This window comes from Trachypithecus francoisi, unplaced genomic scaffold (genome assembly GCF_009764315.1).
Source record: "Trachypithecus francoisi isolate TF-2019V2 unplaced genomic scaffold, Tfra_2.0 Lachesis_group10, whole genome shotgun sequence".
Taxonomy (NCBI): Eukaryota; Metazoa; Chordata; class Mammalia; order Primates; family Cercopithecidae; genus Trachypithecus; species Trachypithecus francoisi.
Window position 1 is genome coordinate 31,622,861 of NW_022681455.1, and position 25,300 is coordinate 31,648,160.

General features: G+C 49.3%; 2 protein-coding genes and 1 long non-coding RNA gene across 14 annotated transcripts; 1 reads left to right on the forward strand and 2 right to left on the reverse strand.

The window, feature by feature from the left end:
* The first annotated feature begins 28 nt into the window (after window positions 1-28).
* LST1 (leukocyte specific transcript 1) lies at window positions 29-7,125 on the forward strand. Of its 5 annotated transcripts, none has more exons than XM_033216581.1 (7): window positions 29-272; window positions 425-603; window positions 3,581-3,787; window positions 5,301-5,428; window positions 5,821-5,913; window positions 6,123-6,145; window positions 6,719-7,125. In XM_033216581.1, exons 4-7 carry the CDS (start codon window positions 5,401-5,403, stop codon window positions 6,896-6,898), a joined length of 324 nt encoding a protein of 107 aa, XP_033072472.1. In that variant the 5' UTR covers window positions 29-272; window positions 425-603; window positions 3,581-3,787; window positions 5,301-5,400; the 3' UTR covers window positions 6,899-7,125. The 5 variants fall into 5 exon arrangements, with proteins under 5 accessions (XP_033072472.1, XP_033072471.1, XP_033072473.1 ...); XM_033216580.1 differs by having other exon boundaries at window positions 3,633-3,787; XM_033216582.1 differs by lacking the exon at window positions 425-603 and having other exon boundaries at window positions 3,633-3,787.
* Window positions 970-6,862, reverse strand: LOC117086934. Its single transcript, XR_004438625.1, has 3 exons — window positions 6,722-6,862; window positions 6,499-6,584; window positions 970-1,014 (listed from the first exon to the last, which is right to left on the reverse strand). It is a non-coding gene; the product is annotated as an uncharacterized LOC117086934 (long non-coding RNA).
* Window positions 7,112-11,594, reverse strand: NCR3 (natural cytotoxicity triggering receptor 3). 8 transcript variants are annotated; one of them, XM_033216574.1, is made up of 5 exons: window positions 11,257-11,594; window positions 8,199-8,350; window positions 8,006-8,123; window positions 7,750-7,857; window positions 7,490-7,612 (listed from the first exon to the last, which is right to left on the reverse strand). In XM_033216574.1, exons 1-5 carry the CDS (start codon window positions 11,297-11,299, stop codon window positions 7,566-7,568), a joined length of 468 nt encoding a protein of 155 aa, XP_033072465.1. In that variant the 5' UTR covers window positions 11,300-11,594; the 3' UTR covers window positions 7,490-7,565. The 8 variants fall into 8 exon arrangements, with proteins under 8 accessions (XP_033072466.1, XP_033072464.1, XP_033072460.1 ...); XM_033216572.1 differs by having other exon boundaries at window positions 8,006-8,350; window positions 11,257-11,344; window positions 11,435-11,592; XM_033216575.1 differs by lacking the exon at window positions 7,490-7,612 and adding an exon at window positions 7,112-7,391 and having other exon boundaries at window positions 8,006-8,350.
* Between the last annotated feature and the right edge of the window lie 13,706 nt (window positions 11,595-25,300).

The following is a 25,300-nucleotide window of genomic DNA, read 5'->3' on the forward strand; positions in this document are numbered from 1 at the left end:
CCCCTGCTCCCCTCACCCAGCTTCCTGTTTACCCAGAGCTGGGGTGGGGCAGCTGGATGCCTGGGTTCTCTGAACTGGGGAAGAAGTTGGGGTAGGGAGACAGGCTCTCAGGGTGGAACCAAAGGGGTCCTTAGACATCTTCTGGCTCAGCAGAGAGGGAAACTGAGGCTCAGGGAGGGAAGGTAGCTTGCAGGAAGCCAGTCAGCAGAGCTGAAATGAGAACACAGATCTCCAGGTTTCCAGTGTGGTTTGCATTCTTCTAAACCCTCAAGGTAGGTGCTGAAGGAAGAGCTGATCCCGTCTCTGAGGTCAAGGGCTGGAGTAGGACAAGGACTGGAGTCTTGAGGGATGGATGTCTGGGTCCTTGAGAAGAACTGATTCCCATACTGGGCTGACATCCTCCCATTCCCTTGCTCACCTCCAGCCCCCTGTGCTGAATGAGAAAGGGAGAGGTAAGCCTTAGCCTCACCACTGACTACTGACTCACTGAGGAGGGATGGAAATGGAGCTTTACCTCCCTTGCTACAAAGAGTAAAGACAGATGAACGAGGCATACTCCCACCCTCAGAGAGCTTCGAAGTCTACAATGAGCCCTATCCACTAGTAGGTGCTTACTAAATGTTTATATATAAATGAATAAAAGGACAAATAAATGCAGGAATAACCAAAACAAAGCAGTAAGGACCACATGAATGGTAGACGTAGGCAGCATGAGTGGTTAAGAGTCAAGGTAGGAGCCAGGGCGGTGGCTTACACCTGTAATCCCAACACTTTGGGAGGCTGAGGCAGGTGGATCACTTGAGGTCAGGAGTTCAAGACCAGCCTGGCCAACATGGTAAAACCCCGTCTCCACTAAAGATACAAAAAATTAGCTGGGTGTGGTGGCGCGTGCCTGTAATTCCAGCTACACAGGAGGCTGAGGCAGGAGAATCACTTAAACCCGGGAGGCAGAGGTTGTGGTGAGCCAAGATCGCACCATTGCATTCCAGCCTGGGCGACAGTCTGAGATTCTGTCTAAAAAAAAAAAAAAAAAGAGTCAAAGGAAGAAAGACCAGGTCCAAGGAAGCTGGAAGTGGCTCCAATCATCTCCCCTTCTTGGTAACATCTCTGTGTGTTCCCATAATACTACTACTAATAATATAGCTGACCCACAAAATTCACTTAGCATGTGTATGCCACTGATTTACACACTTTAATAATTTGTTTGTTTGTTTGTTTGAGGCAGGGTCTTGCTATGTCATCCAGACTGGAGTGCAATGGCAGGATCATGGCTCACTGCAGCCTTGACCTCCCAGGCTCCATGGATTCACCCACCTCAGTCTCCTGAATAGCTGGGACTATAGGCACATGCCACCATGCCCAGCTAATTTTTGTACTTTTTGTAGAGATGGATTTTTGCCATATTGCCCAGGCTGGGCTCAAACTCCTGGACTCGCATGATCTGCCCCTGTTGGCCTCCTAAAGTGCTGGGATTACAAGCATGAGCCGTCATACCCAGCCAATAATTATAATCCTGACGAAAACCCTAAGAGGAAACTGAGGCACAGAGAGGTTAAGAAACTTACGGAGCTCACAGAGCCAGTGGCAGAACCAGGATTTGAACCCAGGCATCTGGCTCCAGAGCCTTGATGAAAAGGCAGTTTAAAAACTGAGTACTGGGGCCGGGCGCAGTGGCTCATGCCTGTAATACCAGCACTTTGGAAGGCCGAGGAAGATGGATCACCTGAGGTTAGGAGTTCAAGACCAGCCTGGACAACATGGTGAAACTCCATCTTTACTAAAAATATAAAAATTAGCTGGGCATGGTGGCAGGTGCCTTTAATTCCAGCTACTTGGGAGGCTGAGGCAGGAGAGTCGCTTGAACCCAGGAGGCAGAGGTTGCAGTGAGCCAAAATCGTGCCATTGCACTCTAGCCTGGGTGACAAGAACAAGACTCTGTCTTAAAAAACAAACAAACAAAAACCAGTACTAGGCCAGGCGAGGTGGCTCACGCCTATAATGCCAGCACTTTAGGGAGTCAAGGCAGGTGGATCACTTGAGGTCAAGAGTTCCAGACCAGCCTGGCCAACGTGGTGAAACCCCGTCTCCATTAAAAATACAAAAATTGGCCAGGCGCGGTGGCTCAAGCCTGTAATCCCAGCACTTTGGGAGGCCGAGACGGGCGGATCACGAGGTCAGGAGATCGAGACTATCCTGGCTAATACGGTGAAACCCCATCTCTACTAAAAAATACAAAAAACTAGCCGGGCGACGAGGCGGGCGCCTGTAGTCCCAGCTACTCGGGAGGCTGAGACAGGAGAATGGCGTGAACCTGGGAGGCGGAGCTTGCAGTGAGCTGAGAGCGGGCCACTGCACTCCAGCCTGGGCGGCAGAGCAAGACTCCGTCTCAAAAAAAAATAAATAAATAAAAATAAAAATACAAAAATTAGCTGGGCGTGGTGGCACAAACCTGTAGTCCCAGCTACTTGGGAGGCTGAGGCAGGAGAATCGCTAGTACCCGGAAGGCAGAGGTTGCAGTGAGCCAAGATCACAACACTGCACTCCAGCCTGGGCGACAGAGAAAGACTCCGTCTCAAAAAAAAAAAAAAAAAAAAAAAAGTACTGACTTGTGATTTGTATGTAAAATTTGCCTTCCTCAGGCCAGAAAAGAAATGGGGAAATAAATACTGAACTCCAGTCAATGTTAAGCTTCTGAAGGGTTTAGATGTAAAATGTACTGATATTTGCAATTTTAAAAGATATTTAAAAGTGAGATGGAAGGATACATATGTGATAAAGTAAACAGAAAATGTGAATAGAGCCGGGTGCGGTGTCCACTCCTATAATGCCAGCACTTTGGGAGGCTAAGGTGGAAAGACTGCTTGAGGCTAGGAGTTCAAGACCAGCCTGGGCAACACAGTAAGACCCCATCTCTACAAAGCCTCATGTGGTAGCTAGTGTCTGTAGTCCTGGCTACTCAGGAGGCTCAGATGGGAGGATCTCTGAGCCCAGGAATTCAAGGCTGCAGTGAGCTATGATTTCACCACTGCACTTCAGGCTGGGTGATAGAGACCCCATCTCAAAAACAAACAAACAAACAAACAAAAAGTTAATAGTAGCATCTAGGTGGTAAGAATATGTCCACCATACAATTCGTCTCATTTCACTCTTTGTTTGTACTTTTTAATAATAAAATGTTAAAAAAAAAAAAAAACCCTGAATATTATTCAGCATAGGGAACATGGAGAAGGGTCGGGGAGGAAGTAGAAGGTTCTTGAATTTGGAAGGGGAAACACAAATGAATATGGACCCACCCAGGCACCAAATCTCCTCCTCACCCCTTGCCTTGCATGAGTTCCCCAGTCTTCACCCTCCTCAAGGAGTGGGTGTGCAATCCTCCAGCACCCATCTCCTTCTCCATCACAGTGCCACTAAGAAGCCTTCACCCAGGTCTCTCCAGAGGGCCTCAGGCTGCTGCCTTTACTTAGTTCTGTGTTCAATGGCAGAATATTGCCTCCTACAGAAAGTCTACCTGGATTGCCCACACCTCCTTTCCTGTCACCAACTTGTCAGCAACTTTCTGTCCTTGATCTATCCACAGGGCTCATGTAGATCTAGTATGGCTGCCTTTAACTCTCGTGTTTGTTAATCAGACAGCCAAGCAGCCTGTTGCATAGAGCTGCAGAACACCAAGTGGGTCACCAGAACACCAAATGTGCTAGAGCTCCCAGTCTGAACTGGAGTGGCATATGTGTGTCCACACACATACACCAAGATCAAGAGGTCTCAACAAATGAAGTGTAACAAGGTAATAGAGAAAAAATTAATCAAGGAGGACACATAAAGGAGGTGGGTGTTCGCTGACTAGTGGCAGGATCAGTGAAATGACTGGAGCTGAGGCAGATTACAGCCCTAGCTACAGGCCCTGGAGTTTGTAAAGAAAGATGTTGTGGTCGGGTGCGGTGGCTCAAGTCTATAATCCCAGCACTTTAGGAGGCCAAGACGGGCGGATCACGAGGTCAGGAGATCGAGACCATCCTGGCTAACACGGTGAAACCCCGTCTCTACTAAAAAATACAAAAAAACTAGCCGGGCGAGGTGACGGGCGCCTGTAGTCCCAGCTACTCGGGATGCTGAGGCAGGAGAATGGCGTAAACCCGGGAGGCGGAGCTTGCAGTGAGCCGAGATCCAGCCACTGCACTCCAGCCTGGGCAACAGAGCGAGACTCCGTCTCAAAAAAAAAAAAAAGAAAGAAAGATGTTGTAACCCTGACCCTCAAGCCCAGCTTCCTTTCCTAACAATGCTGGGGAGGAACCCAGGCTGGGGGAGAAGTTAAAGCCAGAGGAGGGGCAGGAATGTCTGAGGTGGCAACACTTCTCTCCAGCCAGACAGCACTGGCCAGTTTGAAGTCTGTCCATGCTGCAGGCCACAAGCTCTGGGTAAGCTGGGAATGGGCAGGGACCTTGGTGGAAGGATGGTCACACCCCAGAGTGGGGTGAAGCTAGATGAAGGGAGGGAGAGTATGGGTTTGAGTTTCCCTGGGCCGTCGAGGAATCCTTTGAATCTCTGCTCCTCCAAAAAATTAAAGACAATTCCTTTCTGTGCCCACGGCCCTTATGGCCTCCATCTGGGCTTCTGCTGCCCATCCCCGAGAATTCCTCCTAAACCCAGAAGGGTCCTAGTTTCCAGACCCTAGTCAGTATACCCGGCTCTGGGGTGAAGACAGCGGCCCCCTCTTTGCCCTCAAACAGGAAGCAGTGGTTGCAGGGGCGGAAGTGCCTGAGGGGAAGTTATGGGGCCCCAGATACTCCTCCATGCCCCACTTCAGCCCCAGCAGCATCTGCCTGTGGGAAGCAGCTCTCCACACCAGCCAAAGGGGCCCCCACACTCCCGCACTGCTCTGGGGCTCAGGGAGCAGCCCACCTGCTGGGTGTGCTGACATCACCCTCCCTACTTCCCACCAGTGCCCACACCCATCCAGGCCCGGGGTCCTTCCCCTCCATCAGTCCCTTACCAGCACCTAGAACCATCCAGGGCTGGAAAGTCCCCTCCAAAGCACCTGGTCAGCCCAGGGCAGAGGGAAGGGCTGGGCTCTGGAGCTGGACAGAGCTGGCCTTAAACCCCAGCTCCACCCTTCTGGGATGGATGACCTTGTAAAGTCCAGGCTGGAATATTGGGTCTTTACTTGGGCAATGGGCACCATGATACCCTATGTTCTGGGGATTAGCAGTGAGGAATGGAAAGTCCCAGCTCAGGGTTGGCACATAAGTGAGGCTCCCCAGCCTGGGAACGATTATAACAGAGGACCCCTCACTTCACAGAGGAGGAACTTGAGGCGCATCACTAGCCCCTGATCATTTCACCTAAAAGAGCAAGGACTAGAGTTCCTGACCTCCAGGCCAGTCCCTGATCCCTGACCTAATGTGTGTTTGCAGTGATGGTAAAACGAGTAAGTAAAGGGCCTCTCACATCTGGATAGGGAGGGTCCTGGGAGCTTAGGAAGTGATGGGGGACAGTGATGTATGTAGCTCATGACTAGGTGGAGAGGCCTCTGGGGCAGCTGGTGCAGGAGGGAAAGGGACCTCACGGGAGGCCCAGAAACAGCAGGGATTTTGGGGGGAAGCCTCTGAGGGGTGAGCCATCTCAGCTATGAGGCAAGGTAGGGCAGGTACCCTGGTAGGAGGTGAGGTATTAAGGTTTGGGATGAGGAAGCTCTGAGGGTATATTTTTCTGCCTCTAAAACTGTTGGAGAGGGAGTCTGAGAAAGCCACAAGCAACCAGGAGGCTGGGGTACACTGGAAAGGGAATGGGTTTTCTAACCTTGAGCCCGCTTCCCTGTAGATATATACATCTACGGGGGCCTGGGGTTGGGCGGGCTCCTGCTTCTGGCTGTGGTTCTTCTGTCCGTCTGCCTGTGTCAGCTGCATCGAAGAGGTGAGCACTGCACTCCCTCCCTCCCACGCGCAGCAGCGGCACCTGTGGCCCCACCCACACCCTTTCCCACTGCTTTCCCAGAACACTGCCTGGCCCTGGAGCCACTGGGAAGCCAACAAGGGAGTCCACACCTGCTGGGGTGGGGAGCTGGGGAGGGCCCGGGAGAAGCACAAAGGGTGGGCTGTGCTGAGCTTCTTTTTTTCTTCCAGTGAAGAGGCTGGAGAGGAGCTGGGTGAGTCCGGGGACAGGGAGTGGGGAGGGTAAGAGAGATCCTGAGTGGGGGAGTGGGGAGAAGCATGGCTGAGTGCTGAGAGGAGGGTTGGGAGTGGGAGACAAGGAGAGAGAAAGTAGGAGCATGAGAGAGGCAGAGAAAATCGAGGCGAGAGAAAGAGAAAATGAGACAGAAACCAAAAGAAAAAGTGAGAGGGAGGATAGGAGTGAGAGATAGGGAGGATAGGAGTGAGAGAGACACAAAGAGAAAGAACAATGAAAGAGAGAGAGATAAAAAAAAGAGAGAGAGGGAAAGAGAGAGAGGGAGAGAGAAAGAGAGAGAGAGGCTCCAGAACCACGCACAGTGGCTCACACCTGTCATTCCAGCTGTTGTGAGGCTGAGGCAGGAAGATAGCTTGAGCTCAGGGGTTGAAGACCATCCTAGACAACATAGTGGAACTCTGTCTCCAAAGATGGCAGGGGCAGGTGGGAGAGGAAGAGAGAGAGAAGAGAGGGAGAAGAGAGGGAAGTTAGAAAGGCTGGAGGTGGGAGAAGAACTCACAGGGAAGGGTCTGAAGGCATCGCCTCCCATCAGCACCTTCTGTCCTGGCCCCAGGTCCAGGGGTCCTCAGAGCAGGAGCTCCACTATGCGTCTCTGCAGAGGCTGCCAGTGTCCAGCAGTGAAGGACCTGACCTCAGGGACAGAGACAAGAGAGGCACCAAGGAGGATCCCAGAGCTGACTATGCCTGCATTGCTGAGAACAAACCCACCTGAGCACCCCAGATACCTTCCTCAACCCAGGCGAGTGGACAGGGTCCCCCTGTGGTCCACCCAGTAAAGACCATGGTCCCCCCACTTCTGTGTCTCAGTCCTCTCAATCCATCTTGAGCCTCCATTCGAAATGATTATCATCAAAACTTATGTGGCTTTTTGACCTTTGAATAGGGAATTTGTTTTTTAAAAATTAAAATTAAAAAAACACGTGGCTCACCCTTCCACCCGCTCTGGGGTCAAGTAGTAATTTACTGGGTGAGAGAGTGTTCATGGACCCAAGCTCCCCTGACAGCCAGAGGAGGGTATGTGTGGGCCTGGCAGAAAAGGGTAGTTGCCAAGGAGGAGTCATATCTGATCCTTCCCATTTCTCAAGACAGTCAGGCTCAGCCTCCTGGGACTGGGGGAAGCAGGTGAGCTGAGCTCCCACATGGTGGTGGGAGGGGCCCTGGGACCACAGCCGGAAGCTGCCTTCTTGGACCTTTCCAGGTCAGACCTGGTGGAAGGGAGAGTTCAGAGCTGGGGAAATCCGGAGAGAGTAGATTTGGCATCTGGAGAATGGAGAAGAAAACACTTGAGACTCATAAGGAGGAGTTAGTGGTGGGGCAGACAGTGATTTATTGGGGTCTTTTGAAGAGGACTAGGGACCTCTGGGCTCTGGAATCACTCCTCAGGGGCCACCTGAGGAGTGGCAGTGTGTTCCCATGTGACAGTGACCTGGTCAGAGAGAGGACAGGAGCCGCTCAGTGTCACAGTCCCAAGGCTCTCCTCTTCCTTGTCTCTGTCCTCCCTCCTCCCACTCTCTTACTGCCCCTCCCATCCCATCCGCTATTGCCCCTGGCTCCATTACTCACATTTTCCCTGGTAATAGAGGGTGCTGCCCATGGCCACAGAGAGAAAGGTGACAGCATAGAATCCAGCCCGAAGGAGGAGGACTGTACCAGCCCCTAGCTGAGGATGTTCTGCATGAGGCAATGGAGAAGAGAGTTGGGGAAGAAGTGCACACAGGCTCAGGGAGGGTAGGGGCCTCAGAGGAGCATCCCTGACTCCCAAGGACATTGCCTCTTGGGGTCTCTAGCCAGGAGGAGACACCACCTCCCAGCATCTCACCTTTCTCCACCACCAGCCGAGTCCCATTCCCTGTCCCGACACCCAGGCCCAGCACCTCCACCCTGCACACGTAGATGCCGGCGTCATGGCCTCGCACGTCCCAGATATGCAGCTCAGCCTGGTGGTCACGGAGGAAACGGGAAGAAGAAAGTGGGGCCAGGCGGCCCCTGAACTCTGGGGTTCCATTCCTCACCTCCTTCCCTGGAGCCACCTCATCTCGGAACCATGTGACGGAGCCAATGGCCAGTCTCCCTTGGCTGGCATTGAAGGAGCAGGGCAGGAAGGCAGAGGATCCTTCCAGGGTACAAATCTCAGGGGGCTGGGACACCCAGAGAGCACAGGATCCTGGGGGCAGAAGGAAGACCCAGAGAAACACCTCCCCAGTTACTCCAAAGAGAAAAGACAACAGAGCTTGGAGGAGAACATCCCAGCTGTCTCTGGGCATAGGGCATGGGAATAGATACTTTGGGTGCCTCATTAAACCCTTTCCTCTTAACCAATCTGATTTCTTAACGTTGCTTATTAAATCATTTTTCGGCTGGGTGTGGTGGCTCATGGCTGTAATCCCAGCACTTTGGGAGGCTGAGGAGGGTGGATCACTAGGTCCGGAGTTCGAGACCATCCTGGCCAACATGGTGAAACCCCATCTCTACCAAAAAAATACAGAAATTAGCCAGGCATGGTGGTGTGCACCTGTAATGCCAGCTACTCGGGAGGCTGAGGCAGGAGAATCGCTTGAACCTGGGAGGCAGAGGTTACAGTGAGCTGAGATTGTGCCATTGCACTCCAGCCTGGGCAACAAAGCAAGACTCCATCTCAAAAAATAAAAAATAAAAATCATTTTTCAAATTCTTCCTTTACCAACTCTCACTCTCACCCTCTGCCATCATTCTCCAGCCAGTTCAGTAGTAACTTGTCTGGCTGAAATGTAAACCATCATGGTGAAATTACGCTCATTAATGAATGTGGCTGCCTAGTTAACGAATATCACTCATTATATTATTCCAGGTATTATTTTAGTACAAATGGCATTGTACAGTAAGTCATCCTTCCTCTTTCCTCTTTTTCTTTTTTCTTTTCTTTTTTTTTTTTTTTTTTTTTTTGAGAGGGAGTCTTGCTCTGTTGCCCAGGCTGGAGTGCAGTGGTACGATCTTGGCTCACTGCAAACTCCGCCCCCTGGGTTCAAGCGATCCTGGTGCCTCAGCCTCCCAAGTAGCTGGGACTACAGGCGCCCACCACCATGCCTGACTAATTTTTGTATTTTTAGTAGAGACGGGGTTTCACTACCTGGTCTCAAACTCCTGACCTCAAGTGATCCACCCGCCTTGGACCAGGTTGGTCTCAAACTCCTGATCTCAAGTGATCCACCTGCCTCAGCCTCCCAAAGTGCACCTGGAAACTCATTGTTTTTCGTTAAAGAACATTAACTAATTAAATCTCCAGGTGAAGACATGGCCTTAATTGGTTGAGATTCCTATTTAACCCGTCCATGTTGATGAATTAAACCAAATATTAAAATCCCTGATTAAATTATCTACAGAGGGAAATTTATGAGTCATTCTATTTCAGTGGTTCTCAAACTTTAGTGTGTATGGAAATTACCCGGAGCATCTGCTAAAACAGATTCCTGGGGCCACCCCACAGTTTTTTCTTCGGTAGGTCTGGAGTGGGGCCTAAGAATTTGTTCTAGGTTCCCAGAAATCCACATTTTGAGAACTCCTGCATTTAGTTAATAATATGCTTGATAATTAAGGTCTCTCAGTTCATTAAAAACAGTTTCAGCCGGGAGCAGTGGCTCACGCCTGTAATCCCAACACTTTAGGAGGCCAAGGAGAGTGGATCACCTGAGGTCAGGACTTCAAGACCAGCCTGGCCAACGTGGTGAAACCTCATCTCTACTAAAAATACGAAAGTTAGCCGGTGGTAATGGCATGCTCTTGTAATCCCACCTACTTGGGAGGCTGAGACAGGAGGAGAACTTATACCCGGGGGGTGGAGGCTACAGTGAGTTGAGATACTGCCCCTGCACTCTAGCCTGGACAATAGAATGAAACTGTCTCAAACAAAAAAAAAAAGTTTCACCACCAGGCGGGCGCAGTGGCTCATGCCTGTAATTCCAGTAATTTGGGAGACCAAGGCAGGCAGATCACTTGAGATCAGGAGTTTGAGACCAGACTGGTCAACATAGCAAAACTCCATCTCTACTAAAAATACAAAAATGGCTGGGAGCAGTGGCTCAGGCATGTAATCCCCACACTTTAGGAGGCCAAGGTGGGCAGGTCACCTGAGGTCAGGAGTTTGAGACCAGCCCAGCCAACATGGTAAAATCCTGTCTTTACTAAAAATACAAAAATTAGCTGGGTGTGGTGGTGCACGCCTGTAATCCCAGCTACCCAGGAGGCTGAGGCAGGAGAATTGCTTGAACCTGGGAGGTGAAGGTTGCACTGAGCCAAGATTGTGCCACTGCACTCCAGTCAAAGTGACAGAGCAAGACTCCGTCTCAAAAAAAAAAAAAAGGCCGGGCGTGGTGGCTCAAGCCTGTAATCCCAGCACTTTGGGAGGCCGAGACGGGCGGATCACAAGGTCAGGAGATCGAGACCATCCTGGCTAACACGGTGAAACCCCGTCTCTACTAAAAATACAAAAAAAAACTAACCGGGCGAGGTGGCGGGCGCCTGTAGTCCCAGCTACTCGGGAGGCTGAGGCAGGAGAATGGCGTGAACCCGGGAGGCGGAGCTTGCAGTGAGCTGAGATCTGGCCACTGCACTCCAGCCTGGGTGACAGAGTGAGACTCCGTCTCAAAAAAAATTAGCCAGGGGTGGTGGTGCATGCGTGTAGTCCCAGCTACTCGGGGAGGCTGAGGCAATTCGCCTGAACATGGGAGGCAGAGGTTGCAGTGAGCTGAGATCGCACTACTGCACTCTAGCCTGGTGACAGAACAAGACTCAGTCTCAAAAAAAAAAAAAAAAAAAAACAGTTTCACCAAGAAATTTATCACAGATTTCCTTGGATCTCTCAAACTCCTAATTATATGTCTAGACCCTAGCTAAAAAGCTTCACAGTGAATGACACAGAGAGACTGTGAATTGGGGGAGTCCACAGAGTGTCACCTTTGGAGCGGTCCCACTCCTCCCTCAGAGCTGGGTGTTTCAGCCCCCACCAAGCCTGTTCCCTATAGCATCTAGTCCAGCCTCCTGGATCTCCCTCCTCCCACCCACACTCCTTGGGGTTCTGAGCACACGCCCTGTCACCTGGATGGACCATGATCAAGATGAGCAACAGCATCCAAGCCATGTCGGAAGATGTCCCAGTTGGCGAAGGGGATCTGAGCAGTGAGGTCTGGGTGGAGGAGGGAGGACTCACTACTTGTAGCCAGGCCTTTGGTCACCAGATGGGGATGGGGAGCTTCCTATGACACACGGGACTCACACATCACTTGCTAAGGATCACAACTGCCAGGGACCTCGAGCATCAAATGCATGCCTCCCTGAGGAGAGAGGATGGATGCTGCTGATGGAGATGTCTGGGTCTCTAGGAGGCCAAGGGGCCAGCTTGTGGCAGGCTAGCTAAGCATGTGAGGGGGAGGGTGGGGCTTAGATGGCTGCTAACCCAAGGGTGAGTGGGCGGTTGGGCGGGTGAGACCAGGATGTGGGTTCCCCTAACTTCTGAGGTTCAAGAAGACCAGCTTTTACCCAGAACAAGCCTCCAGGAGCCCTCCTTGGCCCAGAAGCTAACCTACTTCCCCTCCCCACTGCTCACCAGTACCCAGACCCATCCCATCCATTCCCTTCCTGGAATCTGGCCTCACTGCACCCCAGGGCTGCTCCAAGATTTCTATGAGTGATTAGGAGAAGCAAGCTGATTGGTGAAGCTAAATTTAATTTGCATAGCAATCACCCTGGGTGTGTGTGTGTGTGTGCGCGTGTGTGTGCGCGCGCCATTGCACTCCAGCCTGGGCAGCAAGAGCGAAACTCTGTCTCAAAAAAAAAAGAAGAAAACAACGTTCATCTCTTTGGACATCTCCATCAGAGCTCTTGGTTAACTATGTACATTTTCAATGAGCAGTAATCATTTTAAAGAAATCTTATATTTCAGAGCAGTAGACCTCAACAGTAGGCTTAAAATACTCAGTAAACCAGCTGGGCACAGTGGCTCACATTTGTAATCCCAGCACTTTGGGAGGCCAAGGTGAGAGGATGGCTTGAGGTCAGGGTTTGAGACCAGCCTGGGCAACATGGCAGGACTCTGTCTCTACAAAAAAATTTAAAATTAGCTGGACATGGTGGCACACGCCTATAGTACCAGTTACTCAGGAAGTTGAGGCAGGAGGATTCCTTGAGCCCAGGAGTTACAAGGATGCAGTGAGCTATGATTTTGCCACTGCATTCCAGCCTGAGCAATGGAGTGAGAACTTGTCTCTAAATAAAATACAATTTAAATTGGGAAGAGTAGTAAACGGAGTTTAAAAGAAAAAAATGTGGCTAGGTATGGTGGGTCACACCTGTAATCCCAGTACTTTGGGAAGCCCAGGTGGACAGATCACTTGAGCTAAAGTGTTGGAGGCCAGGCCAGGCACGGTGGCTCATGTCTGTAATCCCAGCACTTTGGGAGGCTGAGGCCGGCCGATCACGAGTTCAGGAGATTGAGACCATCCTGGCAAACACGATGAAACCCCGTCTCTACTAAAAATACAAAAAATTAGCTGGGCGTGGTGGCACCTGCCTGTAGTCCCAGCTACTAGGGAGGCTGAGGCAGGAGAATCACTTGAACCCGGGAGGCAGAGGTTGCAGTTAGCGGAGATTGTGCCACTGAACTCCAGCCTGGGTGACAGAGCAAGACTCCGTCTCAAAAAAAAAAAAAAAGGCCGGGCGCGGTGGCTCAAGCCTGTAATCCCAGCACTTTGGGAGGCCGAGACGGGTGGATCGCGAGGTCAGGAAATCGAGACCATCCTGGCTAACACGGCGAAACCCCGTCTCTACTAAAAAATAGAAAAAACTAGCGGGCGAGGTGGCGGGCGCCTGTAGTCCCAGCTACTCGGAGGCTGAGGCAGGAGAATGGCGTAAACCCGGGAGGCGGAGCTTGCAGTGAGCTGAGATCCGGCCACTGCACTCCAGCCTGGGCGACTGCGAGACTCCGTCTCAAAAAAAAAAAAAAAAAAAAGAGTTAGAGATCAGCCTGGACAACATGACCAAGTCCTATCTCTACAAAAAAACACAAAAATCAGCTGAGCATAGTGGCTCATGTCTGTGGTCCCAACTACTCAGGAGGCTGAGGTAGGAGGTTCACTTGACCCTGGAAGGCAGAGGTTGCAGTGAGCTGAGATCATGCTGCTGTACTACAGCCTGGGCAACAGATTGAGACCGTGTCTCAAAAACAAACCAAAAAAAAAAAGAAAAAATTTTAAGTCAGTAAACCACGTTGTAACAGATGTACTATCATCTAGACTTTTTTTTTTTTTTTTTTTTGAGATGGAGTCTTGCTCTGTCACCCAGGCTGGAGTGCAGTGGTGGCGACTCAGCTCACTGCAACCTCTGCCACCTGGGTTCAAGTGATTCTTCTGCCTCAGCCTCCCTAGTATCTGGGATTACAGGTACCTGCCACCAGGCCCAGCTAATTTTTGTATTTTTAGTAGAGACAGGGTTTCACCATCTTGGCCAGGTTGATCTTGAACTCCTGACCTCAGGTGATCTGCCGCCTCGGCCTCCCAAAGTGCTGGGATTATAGGCATGAGCCACCACGTCCAGCCATCTAGGCTTTATTGTTCCATTTATAGAGCATGGCAGAGTAAATTTAGCTAATTCTTGTTGAGTGCAGTGGTATGTGCCTATGTCTCTGCTACTCAGAAGGCTGAGGTAGGAGGATCACTTGAGGATAGAAGTTCAAGGCTGCAGTATGCTATGATTTTGCTTGTGAAAGCCATGGCTCCATGGCACTCCAGTCTGGACAACAGAGCAAGACCCTGTCTCCCTCTCTCTCTCTCTCTCTCTCTCTCTCTCTCTCTCTCTCTCTCTCTCTCTCAGACAAGGTCTCACTCTGTTGCCTAGGCTAGAGTGCAGTGGCACAATCATGGCTCACTGCAGCCTCAACTTTCTGGGCTCAAACCATCTTCCCACCTCAGCCTCCTGAGTAGCTGCCACACACCACCATGCCTAGATAATTTTTGTATTTTTCGTAGAGACAGGGTCTCACCATGTTGTCCAAGCTGGTCTCAAACTCATGGGCTCAAGTGATTTGCCCACTCAACCTCTCAAAGTACTGGGATTACAGGCATGAGCCACTGCACTTGTCCAACCTCAGCTCTACAAAAAAGAAGAAGAAGAAAAAAAAAAAAGTCCAGGCACAGTGGCTCACTCCTGTAATCCCAGCACTTTGGGAGGCCGAGGTGGGTGGATCACCTGAGGTTGGTAGTTCGAGACCAACCTGACCAACATGGAGAAATCCCGTCTCTACTAAAAATACAAAATTAGCCGGGCGTAGTGGTGCACGCCTGTAATCCCAGCTACTTGGGAGGCTGAGGCAGGAGAGTCACTGGGAAGTGGAGGTTGTGGTGAGCTGGGATCGTGCCATTGTATTCCAGCCTGGGCAACAAGAACAAAACTCTGCCTCAATAAACAAATAAATAGGCCGGGTGTGGTGGCCCACTCCTGTAATTCTAGTACTTTGGGAGGCCTAGGTGGATGGATCACCTGAGGTTGGGAGTTTGAGACCAGCCTGACCAACATGGAGAAACGCCGTCTCTCTACTAAAAATACAAAATTAGCTGGGCATAGTGGCGCATGCCTGTAATCCCAGCTACTCGGGAGGGTGAGGCAGGAGAATCGCTTGAACCTGGGAGGCGGAGTTTGCAGTGAGCCGAGATCACGCCATTGCACTCCAGCCTGGGCAACAAGAGCGAAACTCCATCTCAAAATAAATAAATAAATAAATAAATAAATAAATAAATAAATAAGTCAGGTGTGTTCCAGTAGTCTTAGCTACTTGGGAGGCTGAAGCAGGAGGATCACTTGAACCCAGGAGTTCGAGGCTGCAGTGAGCTATGATCTTGCCACTGCACTCTGGCCTGAACAACAGAGTGAGACCCTGTCTCAAAAAAAAAAAAAAAAAAAAAATCACTAATCACAGATCATAACAGATAAAATAATCAGGAAAAATTTGAAATACTGCAAGAATTACCAAAATGTGCCACAGAGACACAAGTGAGCACAGGCTATTGGAAAAGTGGCACCTATAGACTTGCTCAACACAGGGTTGCCACAAACTTCAATATATAGAAAAATGCGGCCGGGCGTAGTGGCTCATGCCTGTAATCCCAGCACTTTGGGAGGCCGAGACGGGCGGATCACGAGGTCAGGAGATCGAGACCATCCTGGCTAACACAGTGAAACTCCGTCTCTACTAAAAAATACAAAAAACTAGCCGGGCGAGGTGGCGGGCACCTGTAGTCCCAGCTACTCAGGAGGCTGAGGCAGGAGAATGGCGTAAACCCAGGAGGCGGAGCTTGCAGTGAGCTGAGACCCGGCCACTGCACTCCAGCCTGGGCGACAGAGCGAGACTCCGTCTCACATCTCAAAAAAAAAAAAAAAAAAAAAATGCACATCTGTGGAACACAATAAAACAAAGTAATACCTCCACAGGGATTAGTACAAGTGTATGCCAGACACTCTTGTATGTGTATCACACAGCTACAGGAGATAATACAACACATAGAAGGGAAGGATGACATGTGATATGCCACATGCCCATGCCTTACCACATGCTCCCTTCTGGCTCCTTTTACTATTATATATTTCAGAGACAAGGGGTCTCACTCTGTCACTCAAGCAGCAATACAGTGGTGTGATCATTGCTCACAGCAGCCTCGACCTTCTGGACTCAAGCAATCCTCCTGCCTCGGCCTCCCAAGTAGCTTGGAATACTGGTATGTACCATCACACCTGACTTTTTACTTTTATTTATTTTTGAAAGACAGCATCCTGCTATGTTGTCCAGGTCTCGAACTCCTGGTCTGGCTCCTTTTATTTTATTTATTTATTTATTTATTTATTTTGAGATGGAGTCTTGCTCTTGTTGCCCAGGCTGGAGTGCAATGGTGCAATCTCAGCTCACTGTAACCTCCGCCTCCCAGGTTGAAGCGATTCTCCTGCCTCAGCCTCCCAAGTAGCTGGGATTACAGATGTGCGCCACCACACCCAGCTAATTTTTGTATTTTTAGTAGAGACTGAGTTTCACTATGTTGGCCAGGCTAGTCTTGAACTCCTGACCTCATGATCTGCCCGCCTTGGCCTCCCAAAGTGCTGGGATTACAGGCATGAGCCACCACGCCCGGCCTGGCTCATTTTATGTTAATACATGTTGTTGTTGCTGCTGTCGTTGTTGCGAGACAGAGTCTTGTTCAGTCACCCAGGCTGGAGTGCAGTGCCACAAGCTTGGCTCATTGCAACCTCCGCCTCCCAGGCTCAAGCAATTCACATGCCTCAGCCTCTCAAGTATCTGGGTTCAGAGGCATGTGCCACCACACTCAGCTAATTTTTGTGTTTTTAGTACTAATGGAGTTTCGCCACGTTGGCCAGACTGGTCTCAAACACCTGGCCTTAAGTGATCCACCCACCTTGGCCTCCCAAAGTGCTGGGATTACAGGTGTGAGCCACCGCGCTCGACCTAATACATGTTTTTTCTCTTTGTGTCTGTGTTTCTAGCTCTGTGTCACAGTACTTTTGTAGATTGTCCAGTTCCCACCCATCACTGAAGTAATTCAGAGCTTTCTTTTGGAGAAGCAGTCATCTCATGGTTAAGAATGCTGGTTTGGAATGAGCCTGGGTTCAAATGCCAGTTCCCCTGCAATCCCCACAATTATGTTATACAATCTGTTTTTTTTTTTTTTTTTTGAGACGGGTCTCACTCTGTCAACTAGTCTGGAGTGCAGTGGTGTGATCATAGCTCCCCGTAGCCTTGAACTTTGAACTCCTGAACTCAAGTGATCCTCCCACGTCAGCCTCCAGAGTATCTGGGACTACAGACACACATCATCACGTTTGGCTCACTCACTTTTATTTTTTGTACAGACAGGGTCTCACTGTGTTGCCCAGGCTGATCTAAAACTCTTGGCCTAAAGCAATCCTCCCACTTCGGCCTCCCAAAGTGCTGGGATTACAGGTGTGAGCCACTGTGCCCAGTCTAATCTTGAACAAATTATTTGACCTCCCTAAGCTACCGGAACAACCACACATGCCACACAACCTGGGAAGGACCATCTCAGCCATTCTCCAGCAGTGATGTGGCCACCGCCCCAGGGATATCTAACTAGAGGATGTGGGACGGAGGCATCATGGCAAGGCAAGGGCTGCCCCCTGGTGGTCACAGAGCATGGGAGGCCCGAGCTACCAATGGTGGCTTTTCTCAACCCGGCCTTGATTCCAGCTTCTGCCGGATCCCCTACCTTGCTTGCCTCCTTCTATCAACACCCCATTCACACCACAAAGTATCAACATAGGAAAAATTGTCTCTACTATCTCAGCTGTGAGAAACCCACGGTTTGGGGAGGGAGAAGAGGTCACCACCAGTGGGGACGTGGAATAGGAAACCGGCCTGAGGATAAAACTCCATTCTTTCGGCCGGGATCAGTGGCCCACACCTCTTTTCCCAGCACTTTGAGTGGCCAAGGTGGGCAGATCACCTGAGGTCAGCAGTTCGAGACCAGTCTGGCCAACATGGTGAATCCCCATCTCTACTAAAAATACAAAACTTAGCCAGACATGGTGGTGCGTGCCTGTAATCCCAGCTACTTGGGTGGCTGAGGCACGAGAATCACTTGAACCCAGGAGGTGGAGGTTGCAGTGAGCCAACATTGTGCCACTGCACTCCAGCCTGGGCAATGAGCAAAACTCCGTCTCGGGGAAAAAACAAAAAACAAAAAACAAAAAACAAACTCCACTCTTCCACAGTGTACACTCAATCACATGGTTCTACTCCATGTCCCAGGGCAATGTGGCTTAGAAGACAAATCAGCCCAGGTTGGAGTCCTGGTGCCACTACTGTAAACTGGGGGTACCACCTGTAAACTTTCAAACTCCATTACCCTAGGTGTTCAATGTGTGGTTCTTCTCCAGTGCTTCCCTAGTCCTGTGCAAGGGTGACAGTGCCATTGCTACACCTGGATTCAAGGGCATCCTGCTCTCCCAGCTCTTTTCTATATCTAAGGCTTTTAAACATTTCTCATAGCTAAAAATGTTCCGGATTCCAAAGACAGTATGTGGGGTTTTTTTTGTTTGTTTTCAGTCCATCTAGAATAAATCCTGGTGTGTGTGTGCATTCAAGGGGCCCCTTTTAGGAACTCTGAGAACCTCTAGGGAAGAAGGAGAACCTGCAAGACAGGAACTGCGCTAATCAGCACAGTGGGCACAAGGATGGAACTTTTTTTTTTCTTTTTTTTGAGACGGAGTCTTGTTCTGTTGCCCAGGCTGGAGTGCAGTGGTGTGATCTCGGCTCACTGCAACCTCCGCCTCTCGGGTTCAAAAGATTCTCCTGCCTCAGCCTCCTGAAGTAGCTGGGATTACAGGTGCCCACTACCATGCCCAGCTAATTTTTGTATTTTTAGTAGAGATGGGGTTTCACCATCTTGGCCAGGCTGGTCTTGAACTCCTGACCTCGTGATCCACCCACGTCGGCCTCCCAAAGTGCTGGGATTACAGGCATGAGCCACTGCACCTGGCCAAGGATGGAACTTTTCTAAAGAAACTATTTCCAGGCACTCAAGAGGAAAGGCAACAAATAAAACAGTGTTGAAGTGGATGTGCACTGGTCTCTTTTGTTTGTTTGTTCTTTTGAGAGAGTCTCACTCTGTCACCTAGGCTGGAGTGCAGTGGCGTGATCTCTGCTCACTGCAAGGTTCTGCCTCCCAGGTTCAAGCGATTCTCCTGCCTCAGCCTCCCGAGTAGCTGGGACTACAGGCGCTTGCTATCACACCTGGCTAACTCTTTTGTATTTTTAGTAGAGACAGAGTTTCTCCATGTTGGCCAGGCTGGTTTCAAACTCCTGACCTCGAGTGATCTGCCTGCTTCAGCCTCCCAAAGTGCTAGGATTACAGGTGTGAGCCACCGTGCCCAGTCTCTGGTCTGACTTCTTTAACAACAAGCTGTAGGCTGGCTGGTTGAGGCCAATAAACTCCCAACTCAGACCATGAAAATAGGTGAAAACACAAAATTTCACAATCCAGCACAGGTGATCTCATCCTTCCCCCACCCTCACCCCCACCCCCACCAGGGTTCCTCCTCTACGTGTTGGCAGGGGTAAGATTGGGTGACTTCTCCGGCCAAGTCTTATCTATAGTTTTCAACTAATGAATACTCCCAGGTGATGATACTTTCAGCTTCTGAGAACAGCTTCTCCTCTGAGGCTCACAGCATCTGACCCCACGACCTTCAGTCTCTCCTTGGTGTCATTGTCCACTCGCCCTCACATTCATCAAGAGCCCATCCCTGACTCTCCAGCCTCTTCTCTATTTTTTCTTTCTTTTTTTTATTTTTTTGAGACGTAGTTTTGCTCTTGTTGCTGGAGTGCAATGGCGTGATCTTGGCTCACCGCAACCTCTGCCTCCCGGGTTCAAACGATTCTCCTGCCCCAGCCTCCAGAGTAGCTGGGATTACAGATGCCTACCACCATGCCAGGTTAATTTTTGTATATTAGTAGAGACGAGGTTTCACCATGTTGGCCAGGCTGGTCTCGAACTCCAGACCTTGTGATCCACCCACCTCGGCCTCCCAAAGTGCTGGTATTACAGGCGTGAGCCATCATGCCCAGCCCGCCTCTCTATTTCAACCTTTGCCAACTCCTTAATGGACTTAATGTCCACATTAACTTTTTTTTTTTTTTTGAGATGGAGTCTCACTCTGTCACCCAGGCTGGAGGGCAGTGGTGCGATCTCAGCTCCCTGCAAGCTCCACCTCCCGGGTTCACGCCATTCTCCTGCCTCAGCCTCCCGAGTAGCTGGGACTACAGGCACCCGCCACCATGCCCAGCTAAATTTTTTTGTATTTTTTAGTAGAGACGGGGTTTCACCATGTTAGCCAGGATGGTCTTGATCTCCTGACCTTGTGATCCACCTGCCTCGGCCTCCCAAAGTGCTGGGATTACAGGCGTGAGCCACCGTGCCCGGCCATAAATGGCATTTTTAAACATTGAGATATAATTTCATACAGTAAAATGCACAGATCTTAATGTACAGTTTGATGATCTTTGGCCAATATGTACACCCATATAACCGCACTGCAACTGAGCTATAGATAATTCCCATCATCCTGGAAAATTCCTCCAAGCCCCTTTTTGTAAATTCCTTTCCCCTCCTAGATGCAACCATTGATTTTTACCTCTGTAGACTTTTTTCTTGAGACAGAGTCTTGCTCTGTTGCCCAGGTTGGAGTGCAGTAGTGCAATTATAGCTCATTGCTGCCTTGACCTCCTGGGCTCAAGCCATCCTCCCACCTCAGTCTTCTGAGTAGCTAGGACTACAGGCATATGCCACCGCACCCAGCTAATTTTTTAAAAGTTTTTTTGTAGGCCGGGTGCAGTGGCTCACATCTGTAATCCTAGCACTTTGGGAGGCCGAGGCAGGGGGATCACAAGGTCAGAAGCTCAAGACCACCCTGGCTAACATAGTGAAACTCTGTCTCTACTAAAAAAAAAAAAAGACAAAAAAAATTAGCCAGGCATGGTGGCACGTGCCTATTGTCCCAGTTACTCGGGAGACTGAGGCAGGAGAATCGCTTGAATCTGGGAGGCAGAGGTTTCAGTGAGCCGAGATCGTGTCATTGCACTCCAGCCTGGGCGACAGAGCAAGACTCCATCTCGGGGGAAAAAAAAAAAAGTGTAGAGACGGGGTCATTCTATGCTGCCCAGACTGGATTCTAACTCCTGGGCTCAAGTGATCCTCCTGCCTTGAACTCTCTAAGTGTTGGGATTACAGGCATGAGCCACTGCGCTCGGTCTCTATAGATTAGTCTGTTCTCGAACATCATATTAATGGAGTACATACTCTTGTATCTGGCTCCTTGCATTCTGCTTAATGTCTGTGAGATTCGCCCACACTGTTGTATGTATCAGTGTTTCATTCCTTTTTTGCTGAGTAGTAATCCTTTATATGATGTAGCACAGTTTGTTGATCCATTCACCTGACGATGTACAATTGGGTTGTTTCTATTTTTTGTTTGGTTATTATGACTCAATCCGCTATGAACCTTCTACCCATCTCGCAAATGCCTTTTCAATATCCTAAGTGTGCAATTTCACAGTTATTTCACCTTGTCCACTCCAATCATCATCTTGACTCTCCATGACCTACATCTCAGATCCTGTCACCATGGAAGCTGTTTCACTTTGAAATCTCACCTCCTCTTTCCCAAGGACATAAAAGCCATCCAACCTGAGTCCCCCAGACTCCTGTACCCTAAACGTGTGCTTTTATACCACTGTCCTGTTGGAAGATTTTTGGGTTGTTTCTCCCACTTTTTTTTTTTTTTTTTTTGAGACGTAATTTTGCTCTTGTTGCCCAGGCTGGAGTGCAATGGCATGATCTCGGCTCACTGCAACCTCCGCCTCCTGAGTTCAAGCGATTCTTCTGCCTCAGCCTCCCAAGTAGCTGGGATTACAGGCACATGCTACCACACCCGGCTAATTTTGTATTTTCAGTAGAAATGGGGTTTCACCATGTTGGTCAGGCTGGTCTCGAACTCCTGACCTCAAGTGATCTGCCTGCCTCAGCCTCCCAAAGTGCTGGGATTACAGGCGTGAGTCACTGCCCCCAGCCCCACTTTCTTTTTAAAAAGTGTTATTATATATTTTGTATTATATATATTTTTGAGATGAGATCTCACTATGTTGCCCAGGCTAGTCTCAAACTCCTGACTCCAGGCTTCAGGTGTTCCTCCGACCACAGCCTTTCACATAGCTGGGATTACAGGCATGCGCCTGGCTTCCCACTTTCATTCAATAAATTTTGCGCATCTACCACGGCTATCCTAGGCAATCCTGTCATAGCCACAGTTGTTACTACTGCTTATTCTCTGTCAAGTCCCCAATCTACATCTCCCCCTCAGGCGTCTTTCTGGAAACCTAAGTCCACACTATCTAATTACTCTCTAGGCGGCTTACCCTGAATACTCCATGGGCATTTCAAAGTCATCAGTGTCCACTCAGACTGGGTCAGCCTCCTGTCATCCCTGTCCCAGTGAATGGAAACACAAAGCCCCAGTCACTTAAGGCAAACACCTGGGATTCATCCTATTCTGCCTTCTCCCTCAGTTCCCCCATCCAAAAGATCTCCAGGCCCTGTCCATTCTGCTTCTGAAAGATCGCAGGTGTCTTTCCCCTGCTCTTCATTCCACTGCTCGTTAAATCCCTCGTCAACTCAAGGGGAAACAAGCACAGTTGCTTCTCTAATGGGTAGTGTGGTTTCTGCACAGCATCCCCTTCATGCCACCACTGCTGGGCACTGAGGTTCATTCATCTATTCAGCATCGCTCTTCATGAATGCCTTCCATGGGCCAGACACCCTATCTTCATCTCTCTTAATCGCTCTTTTCAGTATATCTCCCCTTATCTGTCATATTTCCCACATCTCTGTCCACAGCTCTTTCTGTCTCACCATGTTATTCATATTACTTGTTTCTTGCCCCACGTCCACTCACATGCCACATCTCTACACACCCCTACCCCTCTGTCTCTGTCACACGCACACACGTCTGCTTATTCACTCATTCAACAAATATTCAGTGAGCACTTTCCACGTGAGACGTTCTGTCTCTCTCTCTCTCTCTTTTTTTTTTTTTGTGCTCTCAGCTCACTGTAACCTCCACCTCCCAGGTTCAAGTGATTCTCGTGCCTCAGTCTCCCAAGTAGCTGGGATTACAGGCACACGCCACCACAGTTGGCTAATTTTTGTATTTTTAGTAGAGATGGGGTTTCGCCATGTTGGCCAGGCTGGTCTTGAACTCCTGGCCTCAAGTGATCCACCTGCCTCAGCCTCCCAAAGTGCTGGGATTACAGGTGTGAGCTGCCGTGTCTGGTCTGCCTCTCCGTCTTTCTCTTTCTCTCTCTCTCTTCCTCTACCTCTCTTTGCATCACTTTCTGCCTCCCCATCATTCTCCATGTTTTCCCTCCCCATCAGCATACCTCATTCCTTTACTCCATTTCTCTTCCTTCCCCATTTCTCTCTGGGTGAGAGAATGAAGGAAGGCTAGTGACTAGTCACCTCTTCCCTCTAGGGGCCAGAGTTGAGGACTGCCTTAGCTCTGCCAGGCTGGTTGGCACTACTCTTGTTTGCCCTTGGAGTCTCTGCACAAGGATGCTTAAAAAAAGAAGAAGTTTAGGCCAGGCACAATGGCTACCACCTGTAATCCCAGCACTTTAGGAGGCCGAGGAGGATGGATCATGAGGTCAGGAGTTCGAGATCAGCCTGACCAACATGGTGAAAATACAAAATTACTAAATATACTAAAATATAAATATTATTAAAAATACAAAAATTAGCCAGGCATGATGGTGTGCACCTGTAATCCCAGCTACTCAGGAGGAGAATCGCTTGCACCTGGGAGGCGGAAGTTGCAGTGGGTGGAAATCATGCCACTGCACTCCAGTCTGGGCGACAGAGTGAGACTCTATCTCAAAAAATAATAATAACAATAAAAATGAAAATAAAGTTTGTGCAGCAGCGACAGAAAAGTAACGTACAATATTAGAGGAAGACTCACATCTCTCAGAAACTATATATTAAGCAGGCAAAAAAAATTATTAAACACACCGGGTGCGGTGAGTCAAGCCTATAATCCCAGCACTTTGGGAGGCCGAGGAGGATGGATCACGAGGTCAGGAGATTGAGACCATCCTGGCTAATACGGTGAAACCCCGACTATACTAAAAATAAAAAAAAATCAGCCAGGCGTAGTGGTGGGCGCCTGTAGTCCCAGCTACTTGGGAGGCTGAGGCAGGAGAATGGCATGAACCCGGAAGGCGGAGCTTGCAGTGAGCCGAGATCACGCCACTGCTCTCCAGCCTGGGCGACAGAATGAGACTCCGTCTCAAAAAAAAAAAAAAAAAAAAAAAAGAATAAAATATTTTTCACTGACGAAGAGTGAAACCTATGTCTATGAAACCGTGAGCATAGTTAACACTCGGGAGTGATTGCGCCACTGCACTCCAGCCTGCGCTACAGAGTGAGACCCTCTTTTTTTTTTTTTTTTTTTTTTTCTGTTTTGAGACGGAGTCTTGCTCTGTTGCCCAGGTAGGAGTGCAACGGTGCAATCCCGGCTCACTGCAACCTCTGCCTCCTTGGTTCAAGTGATTCTTCTGCCTCAGCCTCCTGAGTAGCTGGCGTGTGTGCCACCATGCCTAATTTTTGTATTTAGGTATACACAGGGTTTCACCATGTTGGTCAGGCTGGTCTCGAACTCCTGACCTCGTGATCCACCCACCTCAGCCTCCCAAAGTGCTGGGATTACGGGCGTGAGCCACTGAGACACTGTCTCTTTAGTTAAATATTAATAATAATAATTTCATAAAAGTTGTTTATGATAAATAGCCATTCAGATTTTTTTTTTTTTTCAAGTCTGAGTTTCTCTCTTGTTGCCCAGGCTGGAGTACAATGGCGTGATCTTGGCTCACCGTAACCTCCACCTCCCAGGTTCAAGCGATTCTCCTCCCTCAGCCTCCCAAGTAGCTGGGATTACAGGCATGCGCCACCACACTCGGCTAATTTTGTATTTTTTGTAGAGAGGGGATTTCTCCACGTTAGCCAGGCTGGTCTTGAACTGCCAACCTCAAGTGGTCTGCCAGCCTCGGCTTCCCGAAGTGCTGGGATTACAGGCATGAGCCACCACGCCCAGCCTCAGGTTTTTTAAATAGCAAATATTTACAGAAGGAAAAATATGCATATTACAAAAGTTTAAAAATCAGTGAGTTGAACAAACATGTCAAGAAATGAGAAAAAGATTCAGCCCAATCAGCTGGGGAAAGAAAGGAAAAGAAAAGAAAAGAAAAGAGAGAAAGAGAAAGAGAGAGAGAAAGAAAGAAATTAGAAGAAGAGTATAGAAGTACCCCCAAAATTAAGAAAGAACATAACAAAGATAATTTCAAAAATTAATGAAATAGAAAACAAAGGAACAATAGTCCAGAAAATATATATTTAGAGAGACTACTAATATTAATAAGCCTCTGACTAAACTGCTTAAGCAGAAAAAGGCGAGAGAGGGCGCACACACAAAATGAGTAATTTAATGGAAATATAATCCCAGATGTAGTGGATATTTA

Bases quoted from the DNA above. Each gene is read 5' to 3' on its own strand.
- LST1 (XM_033216581.1), top strand. From the start codon at position 5,401: ATGTGTGTTTGCAGTGATGGTAAAACGA. The intron at 5,914-6,122 runs GTGAGCACTGCA...TTTTTCTTCCAG, and splicing joins GTGTCAGCTGCATCGAAGAG to TGAAGAGGCTGGAGAGGAGC. The intron at 6,146-6,718 runs GTGAGTCCGGGG...GCCTCCCATCAG, and splicing joins AGAGGCTGGAGAGGAGCTGG to CACCTTCTGTCCTGGCCCCA.
- NCR3 (XM_033216568.1), bottom strand. From the start codon at position 8,639: ATGTTGGCCAGGATGGTCTCGAACTCCGGACCTAGTGATCCACCCTCC. The intron at 7,858-8,005 runs GTGAGATGCTGG...TGCCTCATGCAG, and splicing joins TCGGCTGGTGGTGGAGAAAG to AACATCCTCAGCTAGGGGCT. The intron at 7,613-7,749 runs GTGAGTAATGGA...CTCTCTGACCAG, and splicing joins CCTCTATTACCAGGGAAAAT to GTCACTGTCACATGGGAACA.